Source organism: Tachypleus tridentatus, chromosome 1 (assembly GCF_004210375.1).
Source record: "Tachypleus tridentatus isolate NWPU-2018 chromosome 1, ASM421037v1, whole genome shotgun sequence".
Classification (NCBI taxonomy): Eukaryota; Metazoa; Arthropoda; class Merostomata; order Xiphosura; family Limulidae; genus Tachypleus; species Tachypleus tridentatus.
This window is the reverse complement of record NC_134825.1, coordinates 127208822-127227625: the sequence shown is the minus strand read 5'-3', so window position 1 is coordinate 127227625 and position 18804 is coordinate 127208822. Positions and strand designations below refer to the sequence as shown.

The 18804-nt window shown below is 28.9% G+C and overlaps 2 protein-coding genes across 4 annotated transcripts in view; one reads left to right on the top strand and one right to left on the bottom strand.

Moving 5' to 3' along the window:
• Positions 1 to 2166, top strand: part of LOC143223044 (DCN1-like protein 1) — a 29109-nt gene extending 26943 nt beyond the window's left edge. Inside the window, exon 8 of one of the 2 annotated variants that reach the window (XM_076450457.1) lies at positions 2029 to 2166. Coding sequence is in view for 1 of the 2 variants with exons in the window: in XM_076450473.1 (XP_076306588.1) it covers positions 2029 to 2033 (5 nt within the window). In the remaining variant the exon portion in view is untranslated. The remainder of the gene's footprint in view (positions 1 to 2028) is intronic. The other variant, XM_076450473.1, reaches the window with a different exon arrangement.
• Positions 2167 to 5437: 3271 nt separating this feature from the next.
• Positions 5438 to 18804, bottom strand: part of LOC143223034 (serine/threonine-protein kinase mig-15-like) — a 134513-nt gene continuing 121146 nt past the window's right edge. For both annotated transcript variants that reach the window (XM_076450413.1, XM_076450419.1), the window contains 4 exons: positions 16435 to 16513; positions 15464 to 15544; positions 12053 to 12192; positions 5438 to 6329 (listed from right to left, as the gene is read on the bottom strand). In XM_076450413.1, the coding sequence (XP_076306528.1) occupies positions 6246 to 6329; positions 12053 to 12192; positions 15464 to 15544; positions 16435 to 16513 (384 nt within the window). In that variant the 3' untranslated portion in view covers positions 5438 to 6245. The remainder of the gene's footprint in view (positions 6330 to 12052; positions 12193 to 15463; positions 15545 to 16434; positions 16514 to 18804) is intronic.

Genomic DNA, 18804 nt, shown 5'->3' with positions numbered 1-18804 from the left:
TAGATTAGTTATACATTATAATTTCCTGCTTGCTTCTTCTTCATGCTTTCAGCAGCTCCAATTGACTTGTTTTTTGGCCTTTTCACATTAATCCTCTTTGAGAGTGGTCCTATGCCTTCAAAAAGCACACTATCCCATGAACTTTTGATGATTAATGTTAGGCTTTATTAGCATTTAACTTCTCCCTTTTTCCCTTCAAAAACAACTCTGTCTCCCACTTATTTCTAGTCTTTTCTGTAGTGGTGACCTTTTAATTCTATTTTCATTTATAAGTTTCTTAAAACTCCTGAATTTTACCATTTATAGAATTAAGAGTAATTTCTAATATATACATACATTCCCACACCAAATCTATTTTCCAGTCTCCAGTGAAATAGTCTAAAGCTAAGCAGTGTTCTCAGGATGCTATGTTTCAGTTGATAGAGTAATAATGTCTTGGAAGAAGCACAGGTGATAAAATATACACTTAGTTTGATATTCAAATTATCTACACACAGCCATGACTAACTTTTTGAAATTTTAATTATAAAAATGCTCAATTATGTGTTAGAGGCATGTGAAATAACCATGTATTAATGCTGTAAATAATTAATATTAACTTATCAGAAAAGGCTACTTATATCAAAACTAAAAATCAACTGTGTAATTAATTAAATATATACTTTTAAACTATTTTATGTTTAAAGATTAGAATGTATTATTTAAATTAATACTTTTCCAAGGTGAACAGCTGTATACATAATGTACCTAACATTTGAAATCTACCTTTACAGATTTCTTAGTAAATAAAATATAATTTCATGTGTTTAAATAATGCTCTGCGAAATGCTAAATTTAGCATTATTCATATACAGTGAACAGAATCTGGATAAATTTTCATGCATACAAATCTTTAGAATAAAAAATTTAATCAGTACTACATATATTTGTGTCCCAACTCTGAACAAACATGAATTTCTAATGGATACAAGAGTTGATAATCCTAACATGACCTCCCAAATCATTTGGGGGTTGAACACAAAATGAAGTAATTACTGATCACAAAATAACTGCATTAACAATTAGGTAACAGCTTACAAGAATTCACTCACAGTGGGTACTGAATTATGACAGTTTTTCTGAGACAAGCTTTCACTGTGGGGATGTATATACAAACTACAACAGATATCTTGATGTTATCAGAGTAACCTACCCTACACAATGAAAACACTTAGAAAAATCTGTATCATTAAAACGTTTGTTTATTCAAGTGTAAGCCCTTATACGAATGATGAGTATTTCAGTGCAGAATTAAATGTTCCCTGAACAAAATAAATCATATCTGACATTTTACATAGCAAAGAAAAGTGGATAAATATTAGAGAATATTCAGGACAAATAAAACTGGGATGTTCAAAGCATGGAACAAGCTCTGTATTTTTAGGTGTATGATGTGACATCAGGAAATGGGTGTGTTAATGATAAAATACTTACTAAGCTAATGAACTTGGATAACAGCTGGTGTAACTGATATTTTAAGATACTTTCACTAAATAAAGGTTTGAAGGTGTAGCAACAAGTGCTATCAAAACAAACTGTAAATCATAGTAATAACATGCCACAGCATAACAAAAGTTATCAGCTTAAGACATTTCAATTGTGCCTTGTGATAGTGGAGTTTGACATTGAAAATAATTCATGAATCAAGTCAGTCAGCACATTCTAACCTGAAAGACATATTCACATGGTTTGAAAAAAACAGTAATTTCTGTGAAGCTGATTTACATAAAGCTGCTGAGAAGCTCTGAAATGATTCAATGCAGAGTATAATTCCTAAAACGATGACAATCTCAAAGAATAACACCTGAACTCAAAATGACAAGATAACTCAATAAACAACAAAAGTATTTCCTACTGTAATGTAATGGAGATGACAAAGGGCAGTGTACATTAGACAGTCCTGAACACAAATCCACCTTATTCATAGTATACAGTTTGTTACAAATAGTCATGATTGTTAAAATTTGAAGATTTTTTTTTCACTTTCAGCCTGAAGGATCGTCAGAACCAGCAAACTGAAAATGTGTTTTCATTTCAGTGTAGCCAAGGTGTATAGAATTTGAAGATTTCTTCTAAAGTTGGATTTTCTTTACATTCCCCAAGACATTTTTATATTTGTAATTGACAAACCTTAAATATACTCTGATTTAAGAAATCTTTAAGATAGATGATGTTGACTATGAATAGCAGATTTCAATCAAGTGCACTGAAAAGTTTATAAACATACCTATATTTTCTCTCATTCCAATTTTTTATGCTTAAGTGATATTTTAAAAATTACATTAAATTTTCCTTAATTCAATGTGACTTCATATATTTGTTTTAGAATGTGGTCTTATACAGCCCCCTCAAATAAAAATGTTTTTAGCCTTCATATTTTTCATTTCTTGCAGCATACTTCAATCACACAATTAAATCTGTATTGTGATAAGCAAATTACCCATATTTGATACTATATTAATTTCATGTATTTTTAATTCATGCTAGTGTTATATATTTCTATATGGTGTGTGTGTGTAGATATATATTGCAAAGCTAAGACTAGCTGCTGTCATTCCTAATTTTAAATTACTGACCACAGGAAGAGTCAGTTGGCAGCACCCCACCATCCACATGAAGGATTGATGGTCAATCATTCTTATACTGCAACCAAAGGTTAAAATAAGGATAATGTTTTTGTCATCAAAAACAACATAGGCAAGTGTTTTTTAAATTTTGAATTTATTAATAAGGCTGAAACCTCTTACATGTTACCCACTTTTTCAATCAAACTCCATAAGAATATATTTGTATTGAAAAAAAAGTTACAGGGCTATCCATATTTTGAGGTTTGGATAGGATGACTGTCTTGCCTTTGGTAAAAACCTAAAACTTACAAGGCTACAATATATATAAATATTTTGTAAACCATGGTAGTACTACAAGCCTTTATACACAGATAGCCTATTGCTGGAACTGGACCAAACTTGCATTTAAAATACATGCTGCCACTCCACAAGTAAACACTTTGTAGCAATAATAAAGAGTAAAGAACCTTGATATCTGTTTATAAAAAAAAAAGTTTGTAAAAATGTAGTAAGAAAGCAAGCATTCTCCCACTGAACTAGTCAATTTAAAATGTTACTTACTTATGATATTAAAAGTAGAAAAAAAAATGAGAGAGAGAGAACAGGCTTACAATATGAGAAGAAATGGAAAAGCCAAATTTTATTGGTTGAACTAATTCCAGAATTATTTGGTATAAATTTTGAAAATTTCTACGTACGTCAACCAATAACAGTAGATAAAGATGAGCAGCAGTTAAGGAACTATGAAAGTCCAGTGACTGCAAAACTGGAGTTGGCTTTGAGCCAGTAGAATTACTTTTCTGCTTCTCAAATTTATAAGCTTGTTCCTTTTTTTCTTCTTCTTTAGGACCCATTAAAATATTAAGATAATATACTCTCACTTCAAAATAATAATTAAAATAAAATAAATAGAAAGTAGTTACACTAAATTAAGCCAGCAGATAAAAAGTAATTATTTTAACATCTTCCCAGACATAAACCATTTTTAAAACTGTATTATCAATTATGAAATCTGAGTTGGACTTCCAGACACACCTACTCACTTTTTTTTTATTAACTTTAATGAACATACACAAAGTTGATGAAATGGATAAGTTTGAAATTGGCAATGTATCATGCAAGAGAAATGTGATTGGTTTATCAAAGTAAAATGAATTCATTATACAGAATCAAGAGCGAAATTTTTTCTTCTATTTTTTAAAATGGATTTTTTTTTACTTACTCAATGTAAATGATTTTAAAAATATAGGAATTCAATTTTCAGAAAGCTTACTCAGGCACATTTGTACCTTTATTCATATTTTTTTATATAAAAAAGATAGAAGATTATGCGTTTCAAAATGTTATGGAAGACAATACCATCTGGATTCATAAAAATTCATCAAAAAAATCAAATTTTCATCTATTTACACAATATCATTGGCACCATTCTTGGTATAATTTTCTTTTGCTCTTTATTATTAATCTATAAATATTCATAAAACTAGGTCACTATGAGGCAATAGCTGCAAAAATGAAATGCAATGCATCAGACAAAATTTTAATTAGTAGAATGATAATGCTGCGAGCACACATGATATGATTCTTTTAAATCAAAGAAACTTAATTCTGGGTTTCTCTCACACAATTAAAATACATTTTTTTCTTGTTTTCATTAAGACCAATTGGTACAGTTTGAAAATAAACAACTTCCTTCTAACTTAAAAAAATATTAAATGTAGGTCCTTATATTAACATAGCTGAAAAACTAAAGCCATTAAGTTACTGCAAAAATTCTATTTAACAAATCACTTAATGCTTCTATGAACACAAAAATGTAAGAGATTTTTCAATTATCTTAAGTCTGCATTATGCCCTGAATGCAATCTCAAGTATTTACATGTTGTTTTACTCAACATGAAATCAAAGTTATCATTATGATAAACATGCACCATTAAACAATGTATAAGCTTGTCTGTAGAAACTAACTACATGAAAAACATTTAACAGTACACTAGAAATAGTTACAGCTTTACCATGATCTCTGGTTATACATCAGAGCATACACAATGATACAGTTCAAATGAAAACTGAGGTGGTATAGCTAAGATCATATGCCACCAAAAAAACTCACCTACTTAATAGAAAATGATCACAAGATTAAAAAAAACATCTTTTAAGTTTTTCCTAATTTGTGAAACAGAAATCTGATACCAGTTACATAAAGGCTAAAAGTAAAATTTGACAACTAGCAATATTCTTCTGATAAACAACAATGAAACAACTGCCAATTACAGCACAAGTCTGCAGAGGCATCCCTGTGTCAAAGGGGGGTTAAAGGTATATATAATAATATATATAGCTATATCTGATGTGTCTAGTGCTGGAGAGGACTTTTGCCCAGTAACAGGATTCTTCAGGCCAGTTTTGATACATCAGACATAGCAATGGTTGAGATGTCATTTACATTACCAAACTGCTTCATCACAACTGTTATGAAGACATTGAAGTGTAATTTGTCATCTATTTCCTTTATGTTACAACACATCAGAATTTGTGTAAGGATTTTTTAACACTATATTTATTTAGTTTAAAATCATATATTACTGACTATTATATTTTCATTGAATTAATCTTCTCATCATACTAAAGAAATGATGAATGAACAAGCTATTGGAAATTTTGATAAGTTCTAGAATGTTGTACTTAATTTGCAGATTAACTTTTGTAATTCACATTCTATTTGTAGCTTAACACTACAGTGATTTGGTAATTCAAGATTTACTCATAAAAATAGGTAAAACGTTATAGCAAAGACCAGATTTCCAAATAAACAAATGTACCTCAGACAGTTTAAGGATTTGTTTTTTTTAATACAATGTTATCTATACATGGTGATTTTCCTCCCACTCATACTTTGGTGACACAAAAAGGTACGGCAGAACCAAAATTATGAACATTTATAAAAATTATGAATTTGGCTGTTATGAAAGAGAGTCTGGGACATTTTGTTATGAACAGTTTGTGACGTGGACTTTTAATGATGAAAAACTTCATTAAAGCAATCAAATTACCGTCACCTTGTTATGACAGGTTTTATTACATATCTTTTGTGATTAGCAAATTTTGTTACTACATTCGCCACTACATAATTCAAGTACCCGAGGATACCAACTACTCCAACAGTATTATGTAATTTTTGAATGGTCCCCAAATTTACAATCTATTATCTTTTTTTGTTTTTTAAATAAGAATGCACCAGTCACAAGTTGTCCTGGTAACAATGTCATGGTGGAGAAATGTCCTGTAACTAAATGTTTGGAACAAAATGTCTGGATCCTTACAAAGGTCACTAAACTATAACAAAACCTGACACTCTACATATTACTGAATTCATAGAAGTTATGAGTTATAGTAAAAATGAAAAAATCTAAAATTGGGTACACCATTTTGTATTAGTATTTACACAAGATTGCATCTTAATTATTTTTAATTCTTGAGCAATAAGAAAATAATACAAAAAACAAATTTAAGGCAAAAATTGACTAAGTTTGACCATAAATTCACTTACTGTCAATAAAGTATTTACCTAATTAAAAATTATAACACAGTACACAATTATAAAACTCCCAGAGGAATTTTGACACTGGTTATTGGGATTTACCAAGCAGCCATTCCAGGCTTATTCAGAGTCATGAAGTAGATCTGGCATGAAGAACCACTTTTGGCAGAAGAAAAAAATACCTGTAATAATAAAACAAAGTACAATTCAATCAGACGTTGTTACTTTATAATAGTCTATACTTACATTATGTATTTAAATCAGAAAAGGACTAACTGAATAGATTTATTATAACAGCTCTATATTATAATAACATTTTCAAAGATGTATTAAAAAAACAGGAAACAACTACGTGCAAGAATATCTGACAAAACTGTTGCATTAAAAAAAATCAAAATTGTGCTAAAAAGTTAAATAACTCCAACTGAAAAGTCGTACTGTAAAAACTCAGTATTACGAGAAAAACCTCCAAGTTATACTCCCTAAACCTATTTTGACAGCAGGGGCATAAGGCAATTTCTAAAGTTAGTGCTACATCAGAAAATTTGCTGCACTTATGATAAGAAGGTAAAGTGTTTCAACATTTACTAAAATGAAATTTGAGATTCTCCTTGATTTTATTGAACTAAGCCGAAAGCTACATAATGGGATAACTGTACTGTGTCCATCACAGGTACCAAAACTAAGTTTTTAGCATTACAAGTCTTCATATTTACTGCTGAGCCACTGAATTAAAAACATAGTCAACCTCAGTGCAACTACACATTGTTAAAAAACAACCACTATCAATTCAAACAAGAGAGGAAAAAAAAACTGTTATTTGTATCCTTCTTTTAAACTGATGAAAATTAATTTACACTCTTTTCAGATTAACACTTCATAAATATGAAAAGTGATACAGCGATTGCTATGGCACACACACACAAAAAAGTGTATTAAAAACAAATCGTAAATCATAAACAATGTCTTTTAATGTTCACAGTGTTTATGGCCAGAGTGCCTTTCCTTATAAATATCAGTTACTAACTAAGAAAGCCACATAAAACACAAATATCATGAAACACAAATATACTGTTAATATTTCGAAACTTAAAAGGTCATACATGATAAAATTTAACTTTTTGACACTACATTAAGTGAATTACAAAAACTAAATTTGTTTGGCTTTTAGCCAGCCACTGCTCCTATTTTTATAAAAAGTGTTAGAAGCAATAGAAACTTCTTCACTTGCAATAACTATATACAGATTACAACCACAGCCTAAAAAGATTCTGTGAAACACATGGATGACAAACAGTAACAGAGAGAAAATTTCATCACTGCCATGAATGACCAGTGAAGTTTAAATATGTTTACATAAAATTCCAGTAATGGAACAATTCTGGAAATAGGTACAGAAATACTGGTTGACATAGCATGACATTTTATAAAATTGGTGGTGCTCTTGGACTATAAGTCTAACAGATAAATTTGAAAATTAAGGCTCAAGAAATTAACTGACTTAACTTGGTTGTAACTTGTAGAATGAGTAATTATTTAAGTTCCTAATTATTTTGTAGTGTTCACTGAAGTAGTATAATTTACCTTAATGTTTTTGTCATTAGATACAAGTTTTAATTTCAATATTATACAATATATTTCAAATAAAATAGTACATTTTCTACAAATAGATGTGTTAACTCATATTATGAGTAAGAGTGCACAAGTATGAAATGCCAGTTTCAAAAAGAATAAAATTCACAAAAGAAATTGTCTATGAATGTCACTTAATATATAAAGCTTTTTTTTATCTTGAAACAAGATTAGAAGAAACATTTTATTAAATCAGACGATGTATTATAAACAGACTATTTAAAAACAAAAACTATCATTATAGTTTATTCATTTCAGAAATACTATTTTGGGAATAGAGAATTTTTATAGATATTAATGCACTGAGAACAACCACATAATAATGTTTCCCTCACCAGGCATGCTAAATAACTTTGGTGTTGAAATGACTCTCAAAAATGAAAAGTTGTAACCAATATCTTTTAATATATGTAAGGAAGAGAAGTCTTTCCAGCTAATACACAAATTCGTAACACTTGTGAAAGGGAACTGGTTGGTACTTTAGAGCCTATGGCTGGGTGGAAGCACTGATGTTTGTACGTTTATTTGTTGACTTTTGCACAAAGCTTTTGAAGGGCTAGCCATTCCTAATTTTTATGTGATAGAGTATAGGTGGAAAGCAGCTAGTCAAAATTACACACTATCAACTCTTTGAATACTCTTTACCAATAAATAATGGGATTGAACATCACATTATAATGTTCCCATGGCTGAAAGAGCCACCATATTAGAGGTGCATTTTATTCCTATGATCAGTAGATTGTGAGTAAAATACCAGAACATGACAGGCCAATATTATTAAAATAACTGTTACCACATAGTTTCTGAAGATCGATGTTAGAGTCTGGGTGAAAAACACTCACAACTAAAGAACTGTTTCCTGCAATAAATATATTTAATTATAGTAAAGTCCAACATCTAACTAAAAATCAATGTGTGTTTTGAAGTAGCAGTCTACGATGCATATCCAAAGTTTACAACCAGAAAACAATGAAACATCAGATTGAAGAACAACTTGTTAGAATTCCACTTATGTCTAAAAATGGGCAATTACAGAAGAACAGTTGTATCATAGCCAAACTGTAGTTGAAAGCAAAATTGAAAAGAGATGCTTACAGATGATGTAAACAAAAGAATATTTAGACAGTGGGTCTGTTCCATCTAAGAGTATAGTTCATCAGTATTATGATATAAAAGATTGTTTAGTATAGATTTTATTTATTTATTGAACGAATACTTTATGACTGTTTAGTGACAAGAAAGGTAGAAGCAATTAAAATAAATGTTATAACAAGTTTAGTTACATAATTCAGTAAGAGTTATAAACGTCTGTAGCTCAATGAAGCCGAGAATATTGTAGATATATTGAGTAGATGATTAAGTAATAAACATATAAATAGTGTAAGATGAATGGGAAAAGTAGACAGACAGAAAAAGCAGACAAAAGGTAAAAGTTGAAAGAAGGAATTCAGCCAAAGAAAAGTCAAATACAAAGTAAATTGTTGTAGGAATGGAAGGACTAATGATTAATATATTAGAGTAAGACTAAAGGTGTTGAAAGAGATAAAAAGAGCAGTTTATTTTATCAAAGAGAGTTCTAAAGTAATTGAACTTGCCTAAGTGGGCTTTGACAAATAGGCAGATGATTCTTGGAAATATGAGAGAAAAAAAGGAACACACAATTTAAAAAATAAAGGATACAACCACAATAATTTGATGAAATGTAAGTGAACTATGCTCAGATAGTTTGGTGATAGTAATAGAGAAAAATCTATGTCACGAAAATGCTGGCTAGAACTGGTGACACAGGACTGCCCATACTTAAGCCATTCATTTGTAGATAGTTTTGATTATTGAACATAAAGTTAGTTTTTGTGGTAATGTATTCTACAAGGGTGGCTAATTGGTTCCTGGGGATGTGTATTAATGGGATGAGGTCTTGGATATAAAGTTCTAAAGCTATATTGCAGGCTTTGGCAGTTGGAACTTCTGTGACGAGGGAGATTGCATCAAAACTGGCCAATAATGGTTTATGGTTTAGTTGATCAAGAGTAAATTTAAAGCTAAAAGTCTTTTAAAAGGAGTCAACTGATGTTACATATTTAGAAAATGATATGTATTTACCACGGTTGTATCTGAATTATTCATAGGTTGAAATTATGGGTCATAGTGGACAACTGGGTTTGTGAAGTTTAGGGGTGCCATATAGTTGTGGTGTGTGTGATTAGGTCTTGCACAGGTAAGAATAAAGGTTTTTCTAAGATTGTATGATTTTTTTTTCATTTGTAGTAGTATTTTATTTAGTTGGTTTTCATGGGTTTCATATGTATTGGTTTAAATTTGTTTGTATCTGATAAGATGTTATTCATTTTCTGAATGTACTCATTTGTATTCATTATAATTATAGCATTGCCTTTATCTGCTTTTAGAATTTTGATGCTGTCCTCTTGTTTCAACAAGAAAACTACATAGTGTTTATGATATGTCTATGATCATCTATAGCGTGAAGGATTTGTTGTATACATGTTTAACTAGTTCCAAATGTGTATATTATTTTGAAAACAAGTGAAGTGAGTGCTGTTTATTTTTTTCTCAATTTATCACCAACAAGTCACAGATACCTAATGCAGAGGAATTCTCAGCCCAACACACACTCGTATTTATTTATTAATATACAACCTATAAAAGGTAAGTTTGTCTGAAAATCAGATGCATTCAATTCTACATTTAACTAAAACTGGCCCAAGATACTAAATCACAAAAAAACAAAGTAATCAAGTCCTGATTACCGTCACAAAGTTAAATAATTGATTTACTTAATAGGAATTATTATTACTGAATACAAAAGACTGGAGAAACACAAATGAGTGGTGATACAGAATACGTTATGGTGTCTTTTTCTTACAAATGCTGCAATGAAATGAAACAGTATTGGTAAGTACACTGATGTAAATAAGCCAACAGATGTATGGCCATGGAAATTCCCTTCCATCACAGTGTGTTACTATTAGTAACTGGTACTTGTTTTGTTGTTCGTATTACATGACACTGAATTTCTTGTTTTGTTACTAAACTTAATCAATGTTTAGAATGTTTTAGTTGTTAATAAGAGGTTTCAGACATTAATCTGAGAAGGTTTTCACGTTTTACAGCTGAATTATTCAATTAAATACCAACTGTACTACTGTCTGGATGCTGTAATAGATTAATTAGTTAGTACTGGGCAGATGACAAATATCAGTTGCTGGAACTGGCATCATTTTTCTTTCTCTATTCTTACTGATTTTGTTGTCTGCAACTTTTTAAGATAAAATTATCTTTCACCAAGTTGATATATGAGCAACTAAGTCAATAAAGGAGATAGAAATATAAAAACAGCTATAAATATAAACATGAATGTGCACACATATATAAATACATATAAAGAGAGAGGTCAATTTTTTGTTTAAACAGATTTCTTTTTTTATACATCTTGCATACATGTTAATGTACTTTTAATAGTACCTTTGAGGTGGTGAGTGCACATCTGAAAATTCAATTTCAACACATAAGCTATATAATTTGGTTAAGTATTTTTATTGTGAAAAGGTTTGTTTGTTTGTAATTAAACATGTGCAACACAATGGGCTATCTATACTCTGCTCACCACAGGTATCAAAACAAAGTTTATAGCACTGTAAGTCTGCAGACATACTGCTGTGCCACTGGGAGGCAACCATACTGTGATATTTTCTGTGTCCACTGTAGGAATTGAACTCAAGATTTTACCATTCTAATTCTGTAATCTTACTGTTGTCCCACAGGGGAACTTGTGAGAAGGAAAAGAAAACTGACAGATATCAGTTACACCTCATGGTATGGAAATAGTTAAAACATGCTTTTATTTATCAAACACACAATTTTTAATCAGAGACTGAAGTCTTTGTTTATATTGTCAATCTAAGAAAAATTGCAATATTTTGAGCCTATGTGTCTGAATTCATTTGAAGTTTCATTGACAAGTATTATTAAAGCATAAATGCACACTATGAGGGGAAAAATCTGACAAAACATAAGAGTGAATGATAAATAATGAAGGTATCAAAAAAACTGTGCCAAATTATCACTTGTATATCCTCCTAGGAATCTGATCTATACACACATCCTAATAAATCTAACCTTTTTACTCTTAAACACAAGTATGTGTATATTCATTATGGCAATAATACTTCAAGTAAAACACTACTTAAAATTAAGTTACTAGTGTAACCATAACAGAAAAAGTAAAATATAAAGAAAAAACAATTTGACTCACCTTATCATTTCTTTCACATAAAAATTTAAGTCGTTGAGACTTCTTATGCATAAAAACACCATCCAAATGCCCAGTCTCTACATTACGAATTTCTATGGCTTTATTTCCCCAGCCCATGACTTGGCCTGTGCCAATATAAGCTAAAAAAATAATTACTACTTTTTTTTTCATATACTAATAAAAGTTTAGAGTCAACATCTGTTAACAAATGTTCAAACTCTTTTACTTTATATAATATTATGCAGTAAAATAAACAACACAGTCTAATGTTCTACTACACAGACACAAAAGTTAACCTTCCCTTTGCCAGAAAACAAATATGATAGTTCCTTAATCATCTGTCACAGTTAAAGAATCAGTTATAAGTCAATGTAAAACACTGTGCTTTATTATTCAAATTTAGAAGTCTTCAAAAAATGACTACAGTGGTCACCCAATATTTTATACACAACTTTTAAAGATGAAAAAAGAAATAAGTTAAACATTAAAAACAATAATATAAGTTTATAATAACCCTAGAATTATCAATAGTGTCCATCTTATAGTTTCAAAACATGTTTCCAAATTATTTATGCAACAAACTGCTTGTTGGTGCATTATATTGTTGGTTACAGGGTTTTTAGTAACACAAGTTGCACAGAAAAAAGTATAAATATTTAAACAAAAAGTATTACGTACATTACGATTAATTCCACTAATTAATGCTAGACTCCCCTAGGTACACAGAAAATAAGCAATTTAATTCATTTTGTGTGGGTTGTTATTTACAGTAAACACTGGAACAAACAAGTGCATGGTTACTCAAAACAATATCAAACTAATTTATATAAGTTTGATACAATACAACCAGACACAAATGCAAACAGTTTATACTGGTGACCAGATCAATATCATAATGACTTCTGATGTTAGTGATGAACTGTATGGTCACTCAGAATTTTCATTTTTCAATAACAATTATGTTTGTCACTCTTAATGTCATGTAAAACATGAAAAAAAAACTAAACAAATACGTAAACATAAATATGATATGCACGTTTCAGAACACAATAACTTCATGTAACATTACATTTTATTACGCAAAAGTATAATAGTTTAATAACATTAATAGTGTGATTAAAACAATGTCATTTAAAAATCTACTTTACAAAAATAAAATGAGGAAAATACAACAACAGTGATTCATATTACATTTATACAATGATGAAGAGTGTTAAGAGGCCCATTCCTCATGTTCAAGAAAAATTATAAATTTCTATTAATTATAATAATATAGTTAAAACTTGAAAAATTATAGTTCTTGAATATAAAATGAACAGTAAATGGGAAATAATTGATGGCCAACTTAAATGCAATTATAGTCCAAGACTAATAGCATAAAATTGTACTGTATGTATTAAAACAACAACCATGTCATAACAAAGTCTTATATTTCTTACAATAATTCACCTACAATTTGTTGATATTTGGATAAAATGTTTAACAAGATAAGCCTTTCCTTATATTACCTTGCTTTTTGTGCCTTTGATTTTGAACAAACTGAATAAAAGAACAACTGGTCAATAAGCTTAAAACAAAACAATAATTATATTATTTTCACAAATTGCTTTGAAAATATATATTAACTGTAAAAAAATTATTTTAGATTGAAAAAGCATTAAAAATATATCAGAAGGGTCAGCACCACAGAACACATCATGATGTGTAGTCAGGAACCTGTTTTTATAATAATAATAAATACTGAAAAAAAACACAAGAAGCAAAGAAATATTTGGTGAGTTGAAATAATGTCTGAAAAACTAAGATTTTAGTTTATTTTCCACCTGTCTGAACATAATTTTAATATTACATAAAGCACTCTTATTTTTATGTTAAGTATTTTTTTACAACAACACAATTACAAATCAATGGCACCTCATACAGTGAAATACTTAAAATTATGACAATAAGGTTAGAGTTTAACATTTTGGATACAGGTGGGGTCAAAGTAAATTTACCACAACCTTTTTACCATATTACTTTGAAAATGTAACCTACTATATTAGCGATGTGTCTAAAACGTGGCATTAAAACATAGTTTATAATTCATATTTTTAAATTACCTAAGTTTCAATTTCTTAATTTCAAAATGAAATATTTAAATAAATTTTCAATCTTCACTTCTCTGTGTCATGTGATCCTCTGTGCTCCAAATACTCTGCTTTATGTTTTCTGTCTTCCTTTGTACGGGTTTCAGAATATTTAACAACTAAATAGTCAACACTACAAATACTTACAGGCTAAAAATTTCAAATAATAGCCTCCCATCTTTATTTTCTAATATATCAAGAAATTTATCATAGCCACCACTCCATACTCTTCATAAATTTGAAATCATTTATTTGTTCATGATTGTTTGTCAATGCTACAAATTTATAACTATACATAAAAGCCATTTTGTGAACTATGTGATTCTGATAACACAAAGTAAACAATGCCCTATAATTAATATAACTCAGCTGAGTTTCTAATGATAACATAAGGGTCTTAAATAATTCTGTAATCTCAATCTGAGCATTGTAACAGAAACTTTCAAACTGAAGATAAAATAGACAATACCCTGTATTGAAAACAACATAATACATTAGTTGATATATTAAAACTTGGCCTTTCTGTTGGTTATAAATGATACAACATATAACATCAGAGAAAAGGCAACAGACAGGTGGGTATGACAAGCAAGTCTAATTTTCTAGTTTATGGCTGTGTAAACAAATAAGATTGAATGCTATAAAAATAGACTTTGTCTTAGTAGTATCTATATTATAGTAAGTAATGTACATTAAATTTCATTCATCAGAGACAGGAGATAAATAAATTAGAGAAGACTTAGAGAACAGATGCAAATTCTCATACTAGTGGAAATAGAATATTTAAATATTAAAATTAAGTTAATAAAACTTATATAATATTAAAATTTGATTTACTAACTATGTTTTGAAGCAAAGTTTATTCATGTACATTAATTAATAAACTAGCTTAATTAAACCTTCAATGTAACACTGTAAAAGATCATATGTACACTTTAACATTTCCTAAAGTAACAGGGTTAACCTTTTTATGGCTTAGTTAGGAAGCCAAAAAAATCACAACCATTTAGGGAAATTCTATTTTATTGTCTAATACACTTTTTTTGTTCTATGATGTGTATTTCAGAGTCATGTGAATTATCAAGTATTTTGTACAAATTAACTTGACATTAAGCATAGAACTATTTACTGCTTAACATCTACAATGTACTTATCTCGATAGGTAATTTTATATTAATAAAAGCATAGAGGAGACATGAGAAGTGGCTTAAAACAGTAAAGAATAGGGGGCATACTTGCTCATTTAATGGTTTGGGTAAAATGTAAAGAACAAACAGCATACCCACTGATGTAGGCATTTCACCCCACTGTAGAACAATATTCTTGCTTAATTTTCCACGTGTGTTTACATAAACCCCTTCATCTGAAAGAAAAAATGTTTATACCTGTTATTGTCAGTAATGTAATTAATTAAACCACTTAAAAACACAGACTTTCTTCTTCTTAAGTTGACTTAAATTTGCGTTAAAAATCTTTACTTTATACATCACACTGTTAAATATTTCATTTTTAGATGCTGTATTTAAATTGATTATTAAAACAATGTAGTGTTTAATTGGCAAATGACTTTTTTCACAATGTATTTGTAAAAAACAATGATTAATTCTTTTTTGGCTTGTTTCTATCATGACAGAGGCCTAAGTTAGATTAGTTTCAATGTAACAGTTTGTTTATATTAACATTTTAGTTTTCAAAACATATATATAGGATCTCATCTGTGGTCCCAAGGAAGACGTTATCCTTGAGATTCTATTATATATTTGTACCTCAGGTTGTATGTGTATCTCCTCAGATTTGATGATTAAATATTTGTTTTAACCTTATGTAATATAACAGGTTGCTTAAACATTTTTTGCTTTAAGTTTTTATAAACACTTGCATCTTATTTGTAACAGTCAAACAATATAAAATGTGATGTTTCATATTTACATAATTAGATGTTTATTAAAAGCCATGAAAACCTTCCAATTAAAAACATTAAACTGGATGCGTCTTGATGCACTCCTATCTTGTCTTTAACAGAGATGCATTGAAACACATAACATGTAACACATTTTTAAGTGAAAGATGTGTAAATATGAAACACTATTTTAATTATTGCTTCAATTTATATATTACATAAGTGTTGATCACTTATAGCTCTTTTGCTTCCATTTTTTAATATTATATATTCATAATTAAGGAAAAATTAAAACAAAACTTATAAATCTGTAACCTTCTTAAAAGAGGACATAACCACTACATCATACTTACTGTCATAACACAATAGGAGCTGCATTCCTTTGGACTTTGGCAGTGTTACCATAATCTGGGGCATGATAGGCCCCTGGTTCTGAAAGGTAAAACATTGTTTTCAATTAGTTCCACATTTGTAACCCTCGAAAAAGTGCCATTCACAAAGCATTAACATCACTACATACATACAGTTAAGTTATTTATAGTTTACATATATTCAACAAGATAAGTTTTTTTTTAACTACATCTAATCATTTGATAAAATATGGTATAAAAAAACTTACATTTAGAAAACAAAATACTTTTATATATATTTTTGTCCCTAACAAATTTAATATCCAAGCTTATATATTTTAGTTCTCACTGATGAGTTCAACCATACAGACATCTTCTGCATGTTCCATTGCACTATGATACAATACAATTTTCTTTTTTACTTGCATACTCTTCTATCTGTCATTTGAGTTTATTTATGAGCGTTTTAAAAATACACATTCTATAATTTTAGAAATTACAGAAGTGTATTATTTGTAATATTTTACACAAATTATTTTATGATTAACATATAAGTGATAGTTTTGAAGTTTTTACCAGTGCACAAATACCTATTAATGTACGTGGGGGTATGCATAAATTTTTTGAAGTTCCATAATACTGAATATCCATAAAAGCTTTTGAAGTTGCAAAAGTCCCTTAAATTTTGTATAGGGGAGATCAAAATCATATCTCATTATCTGTGCTGTTTGTGATATTATAATTTATACATCTTTCAATAGCTCTGCTGTCTGTCATATTGCAAATATCAGAAAAGCTTTAATGACACTAGCCGAGTCCTTCAGAGTTTTGTTTTTTTAAAGTTAAATTTTTTAAAATGTTGTAATTTTAACAATTAACTAGTTTACTTGTATAATTTTTAAAACTTTGTTTTGTGCATCTATTCTAAGAATAAGTTTATTAACTCTTTTAGCACAGGATCCATACCTGGGACAGACCTCCTAACCATATTGTGCTTGTTACAGTTTTCATACTATAACTATTAAAGTAGTAGGCATATCTTCACGAGATTTTGCTGATTATCAGTAAACATTAGAGCTATCATATACAAGATATCAGATTTTTATATTAGTTTTTAAAACTTAAAGTAATGTATTTCTCATACCTTTTTTTCTTTTTGCATGTTGACCACCCAACATTCAAAGTAATTTTGATTTTAAGATTAAAAATACTTTTATAAATCAGAAAATTTTCAAAGTTTATATGAAATTTTTTTTTATAATGTTGAGATAATTATCAAATGTTTCTTAAGAGAAACCCTTATATTTTACTGTTATTTTCACTAATGAATCTGCATATAGGTTTGGTCAATTTGACTGACTTTGTATCCACCATAAAACTTAGGAAATAAATAAAAATTATACTTTTTTAACATTCTAGAATGACTACAAATTATAATATAAAAACACATATATTTAATCTAAATAGCTTAAAATCTCATAACATTACACACACACACACACACACACACACACACATATATATATATATAAAACTTTTATCATTGACCTTTCAGCCATGTTTAGCTAATATTACAGAAATTGAACTCATGCAGTGCACATGGACTCGTGTTACTGTATCGAAGAATATAAAAGTGATCTTTAGGCCTTACCAAGTGACCTATCTTGGTCATGTTTTAATGGAGTAGAATTTTGTAAAATACAGTCACATTTCAGTTATACTATATTATATACATACTATAATGATGTGTAACAAAAAATCATCTCTTCTAATTAAGAACTTTGTATTCATTTGCTGCCTGCCATAGGTTGCTAACCTTTCTCAAATTTCACAAATGGAAGATGTAAAATGAATTTTTTTTTCCAGATTTTATATATACAATTATAATAATCAAAATTTCATAAATTTGTATATCAATGCCAAATTACCAAGTTTAGTAAGTAACCTGTATTTGGGTTTTAAAAAATATGAAACTAAGCAGACAAGACTTACTTTACCACTGAAACACCATTGTTTATTTTATTTTACTTTTAAATTAAGAAATTAATTAATGTACACTGCTAAAATTTGAATTATAATTTACAATTGATATCAAATTTATAGACATAAATTCATCAAACAGTCAATCAATAAAATTTTAAATGCAAGTCAATAAGCATTACATGGTTTATAACCTGTGAGCCATGTCAACAGGGTTAACAAACAGTACAAAGAGAAAAGAAAAAAAGATACCAATACTTCACAACATGTTCTGTGCTTTAGTTAAAATATCATAAAGCATTATATTTAGATATAAATTTCATACAACATATTTACCTATACATAAACATACACTATTGTTTTTACAAAAAGAATAAACAAAAACAAAGATAG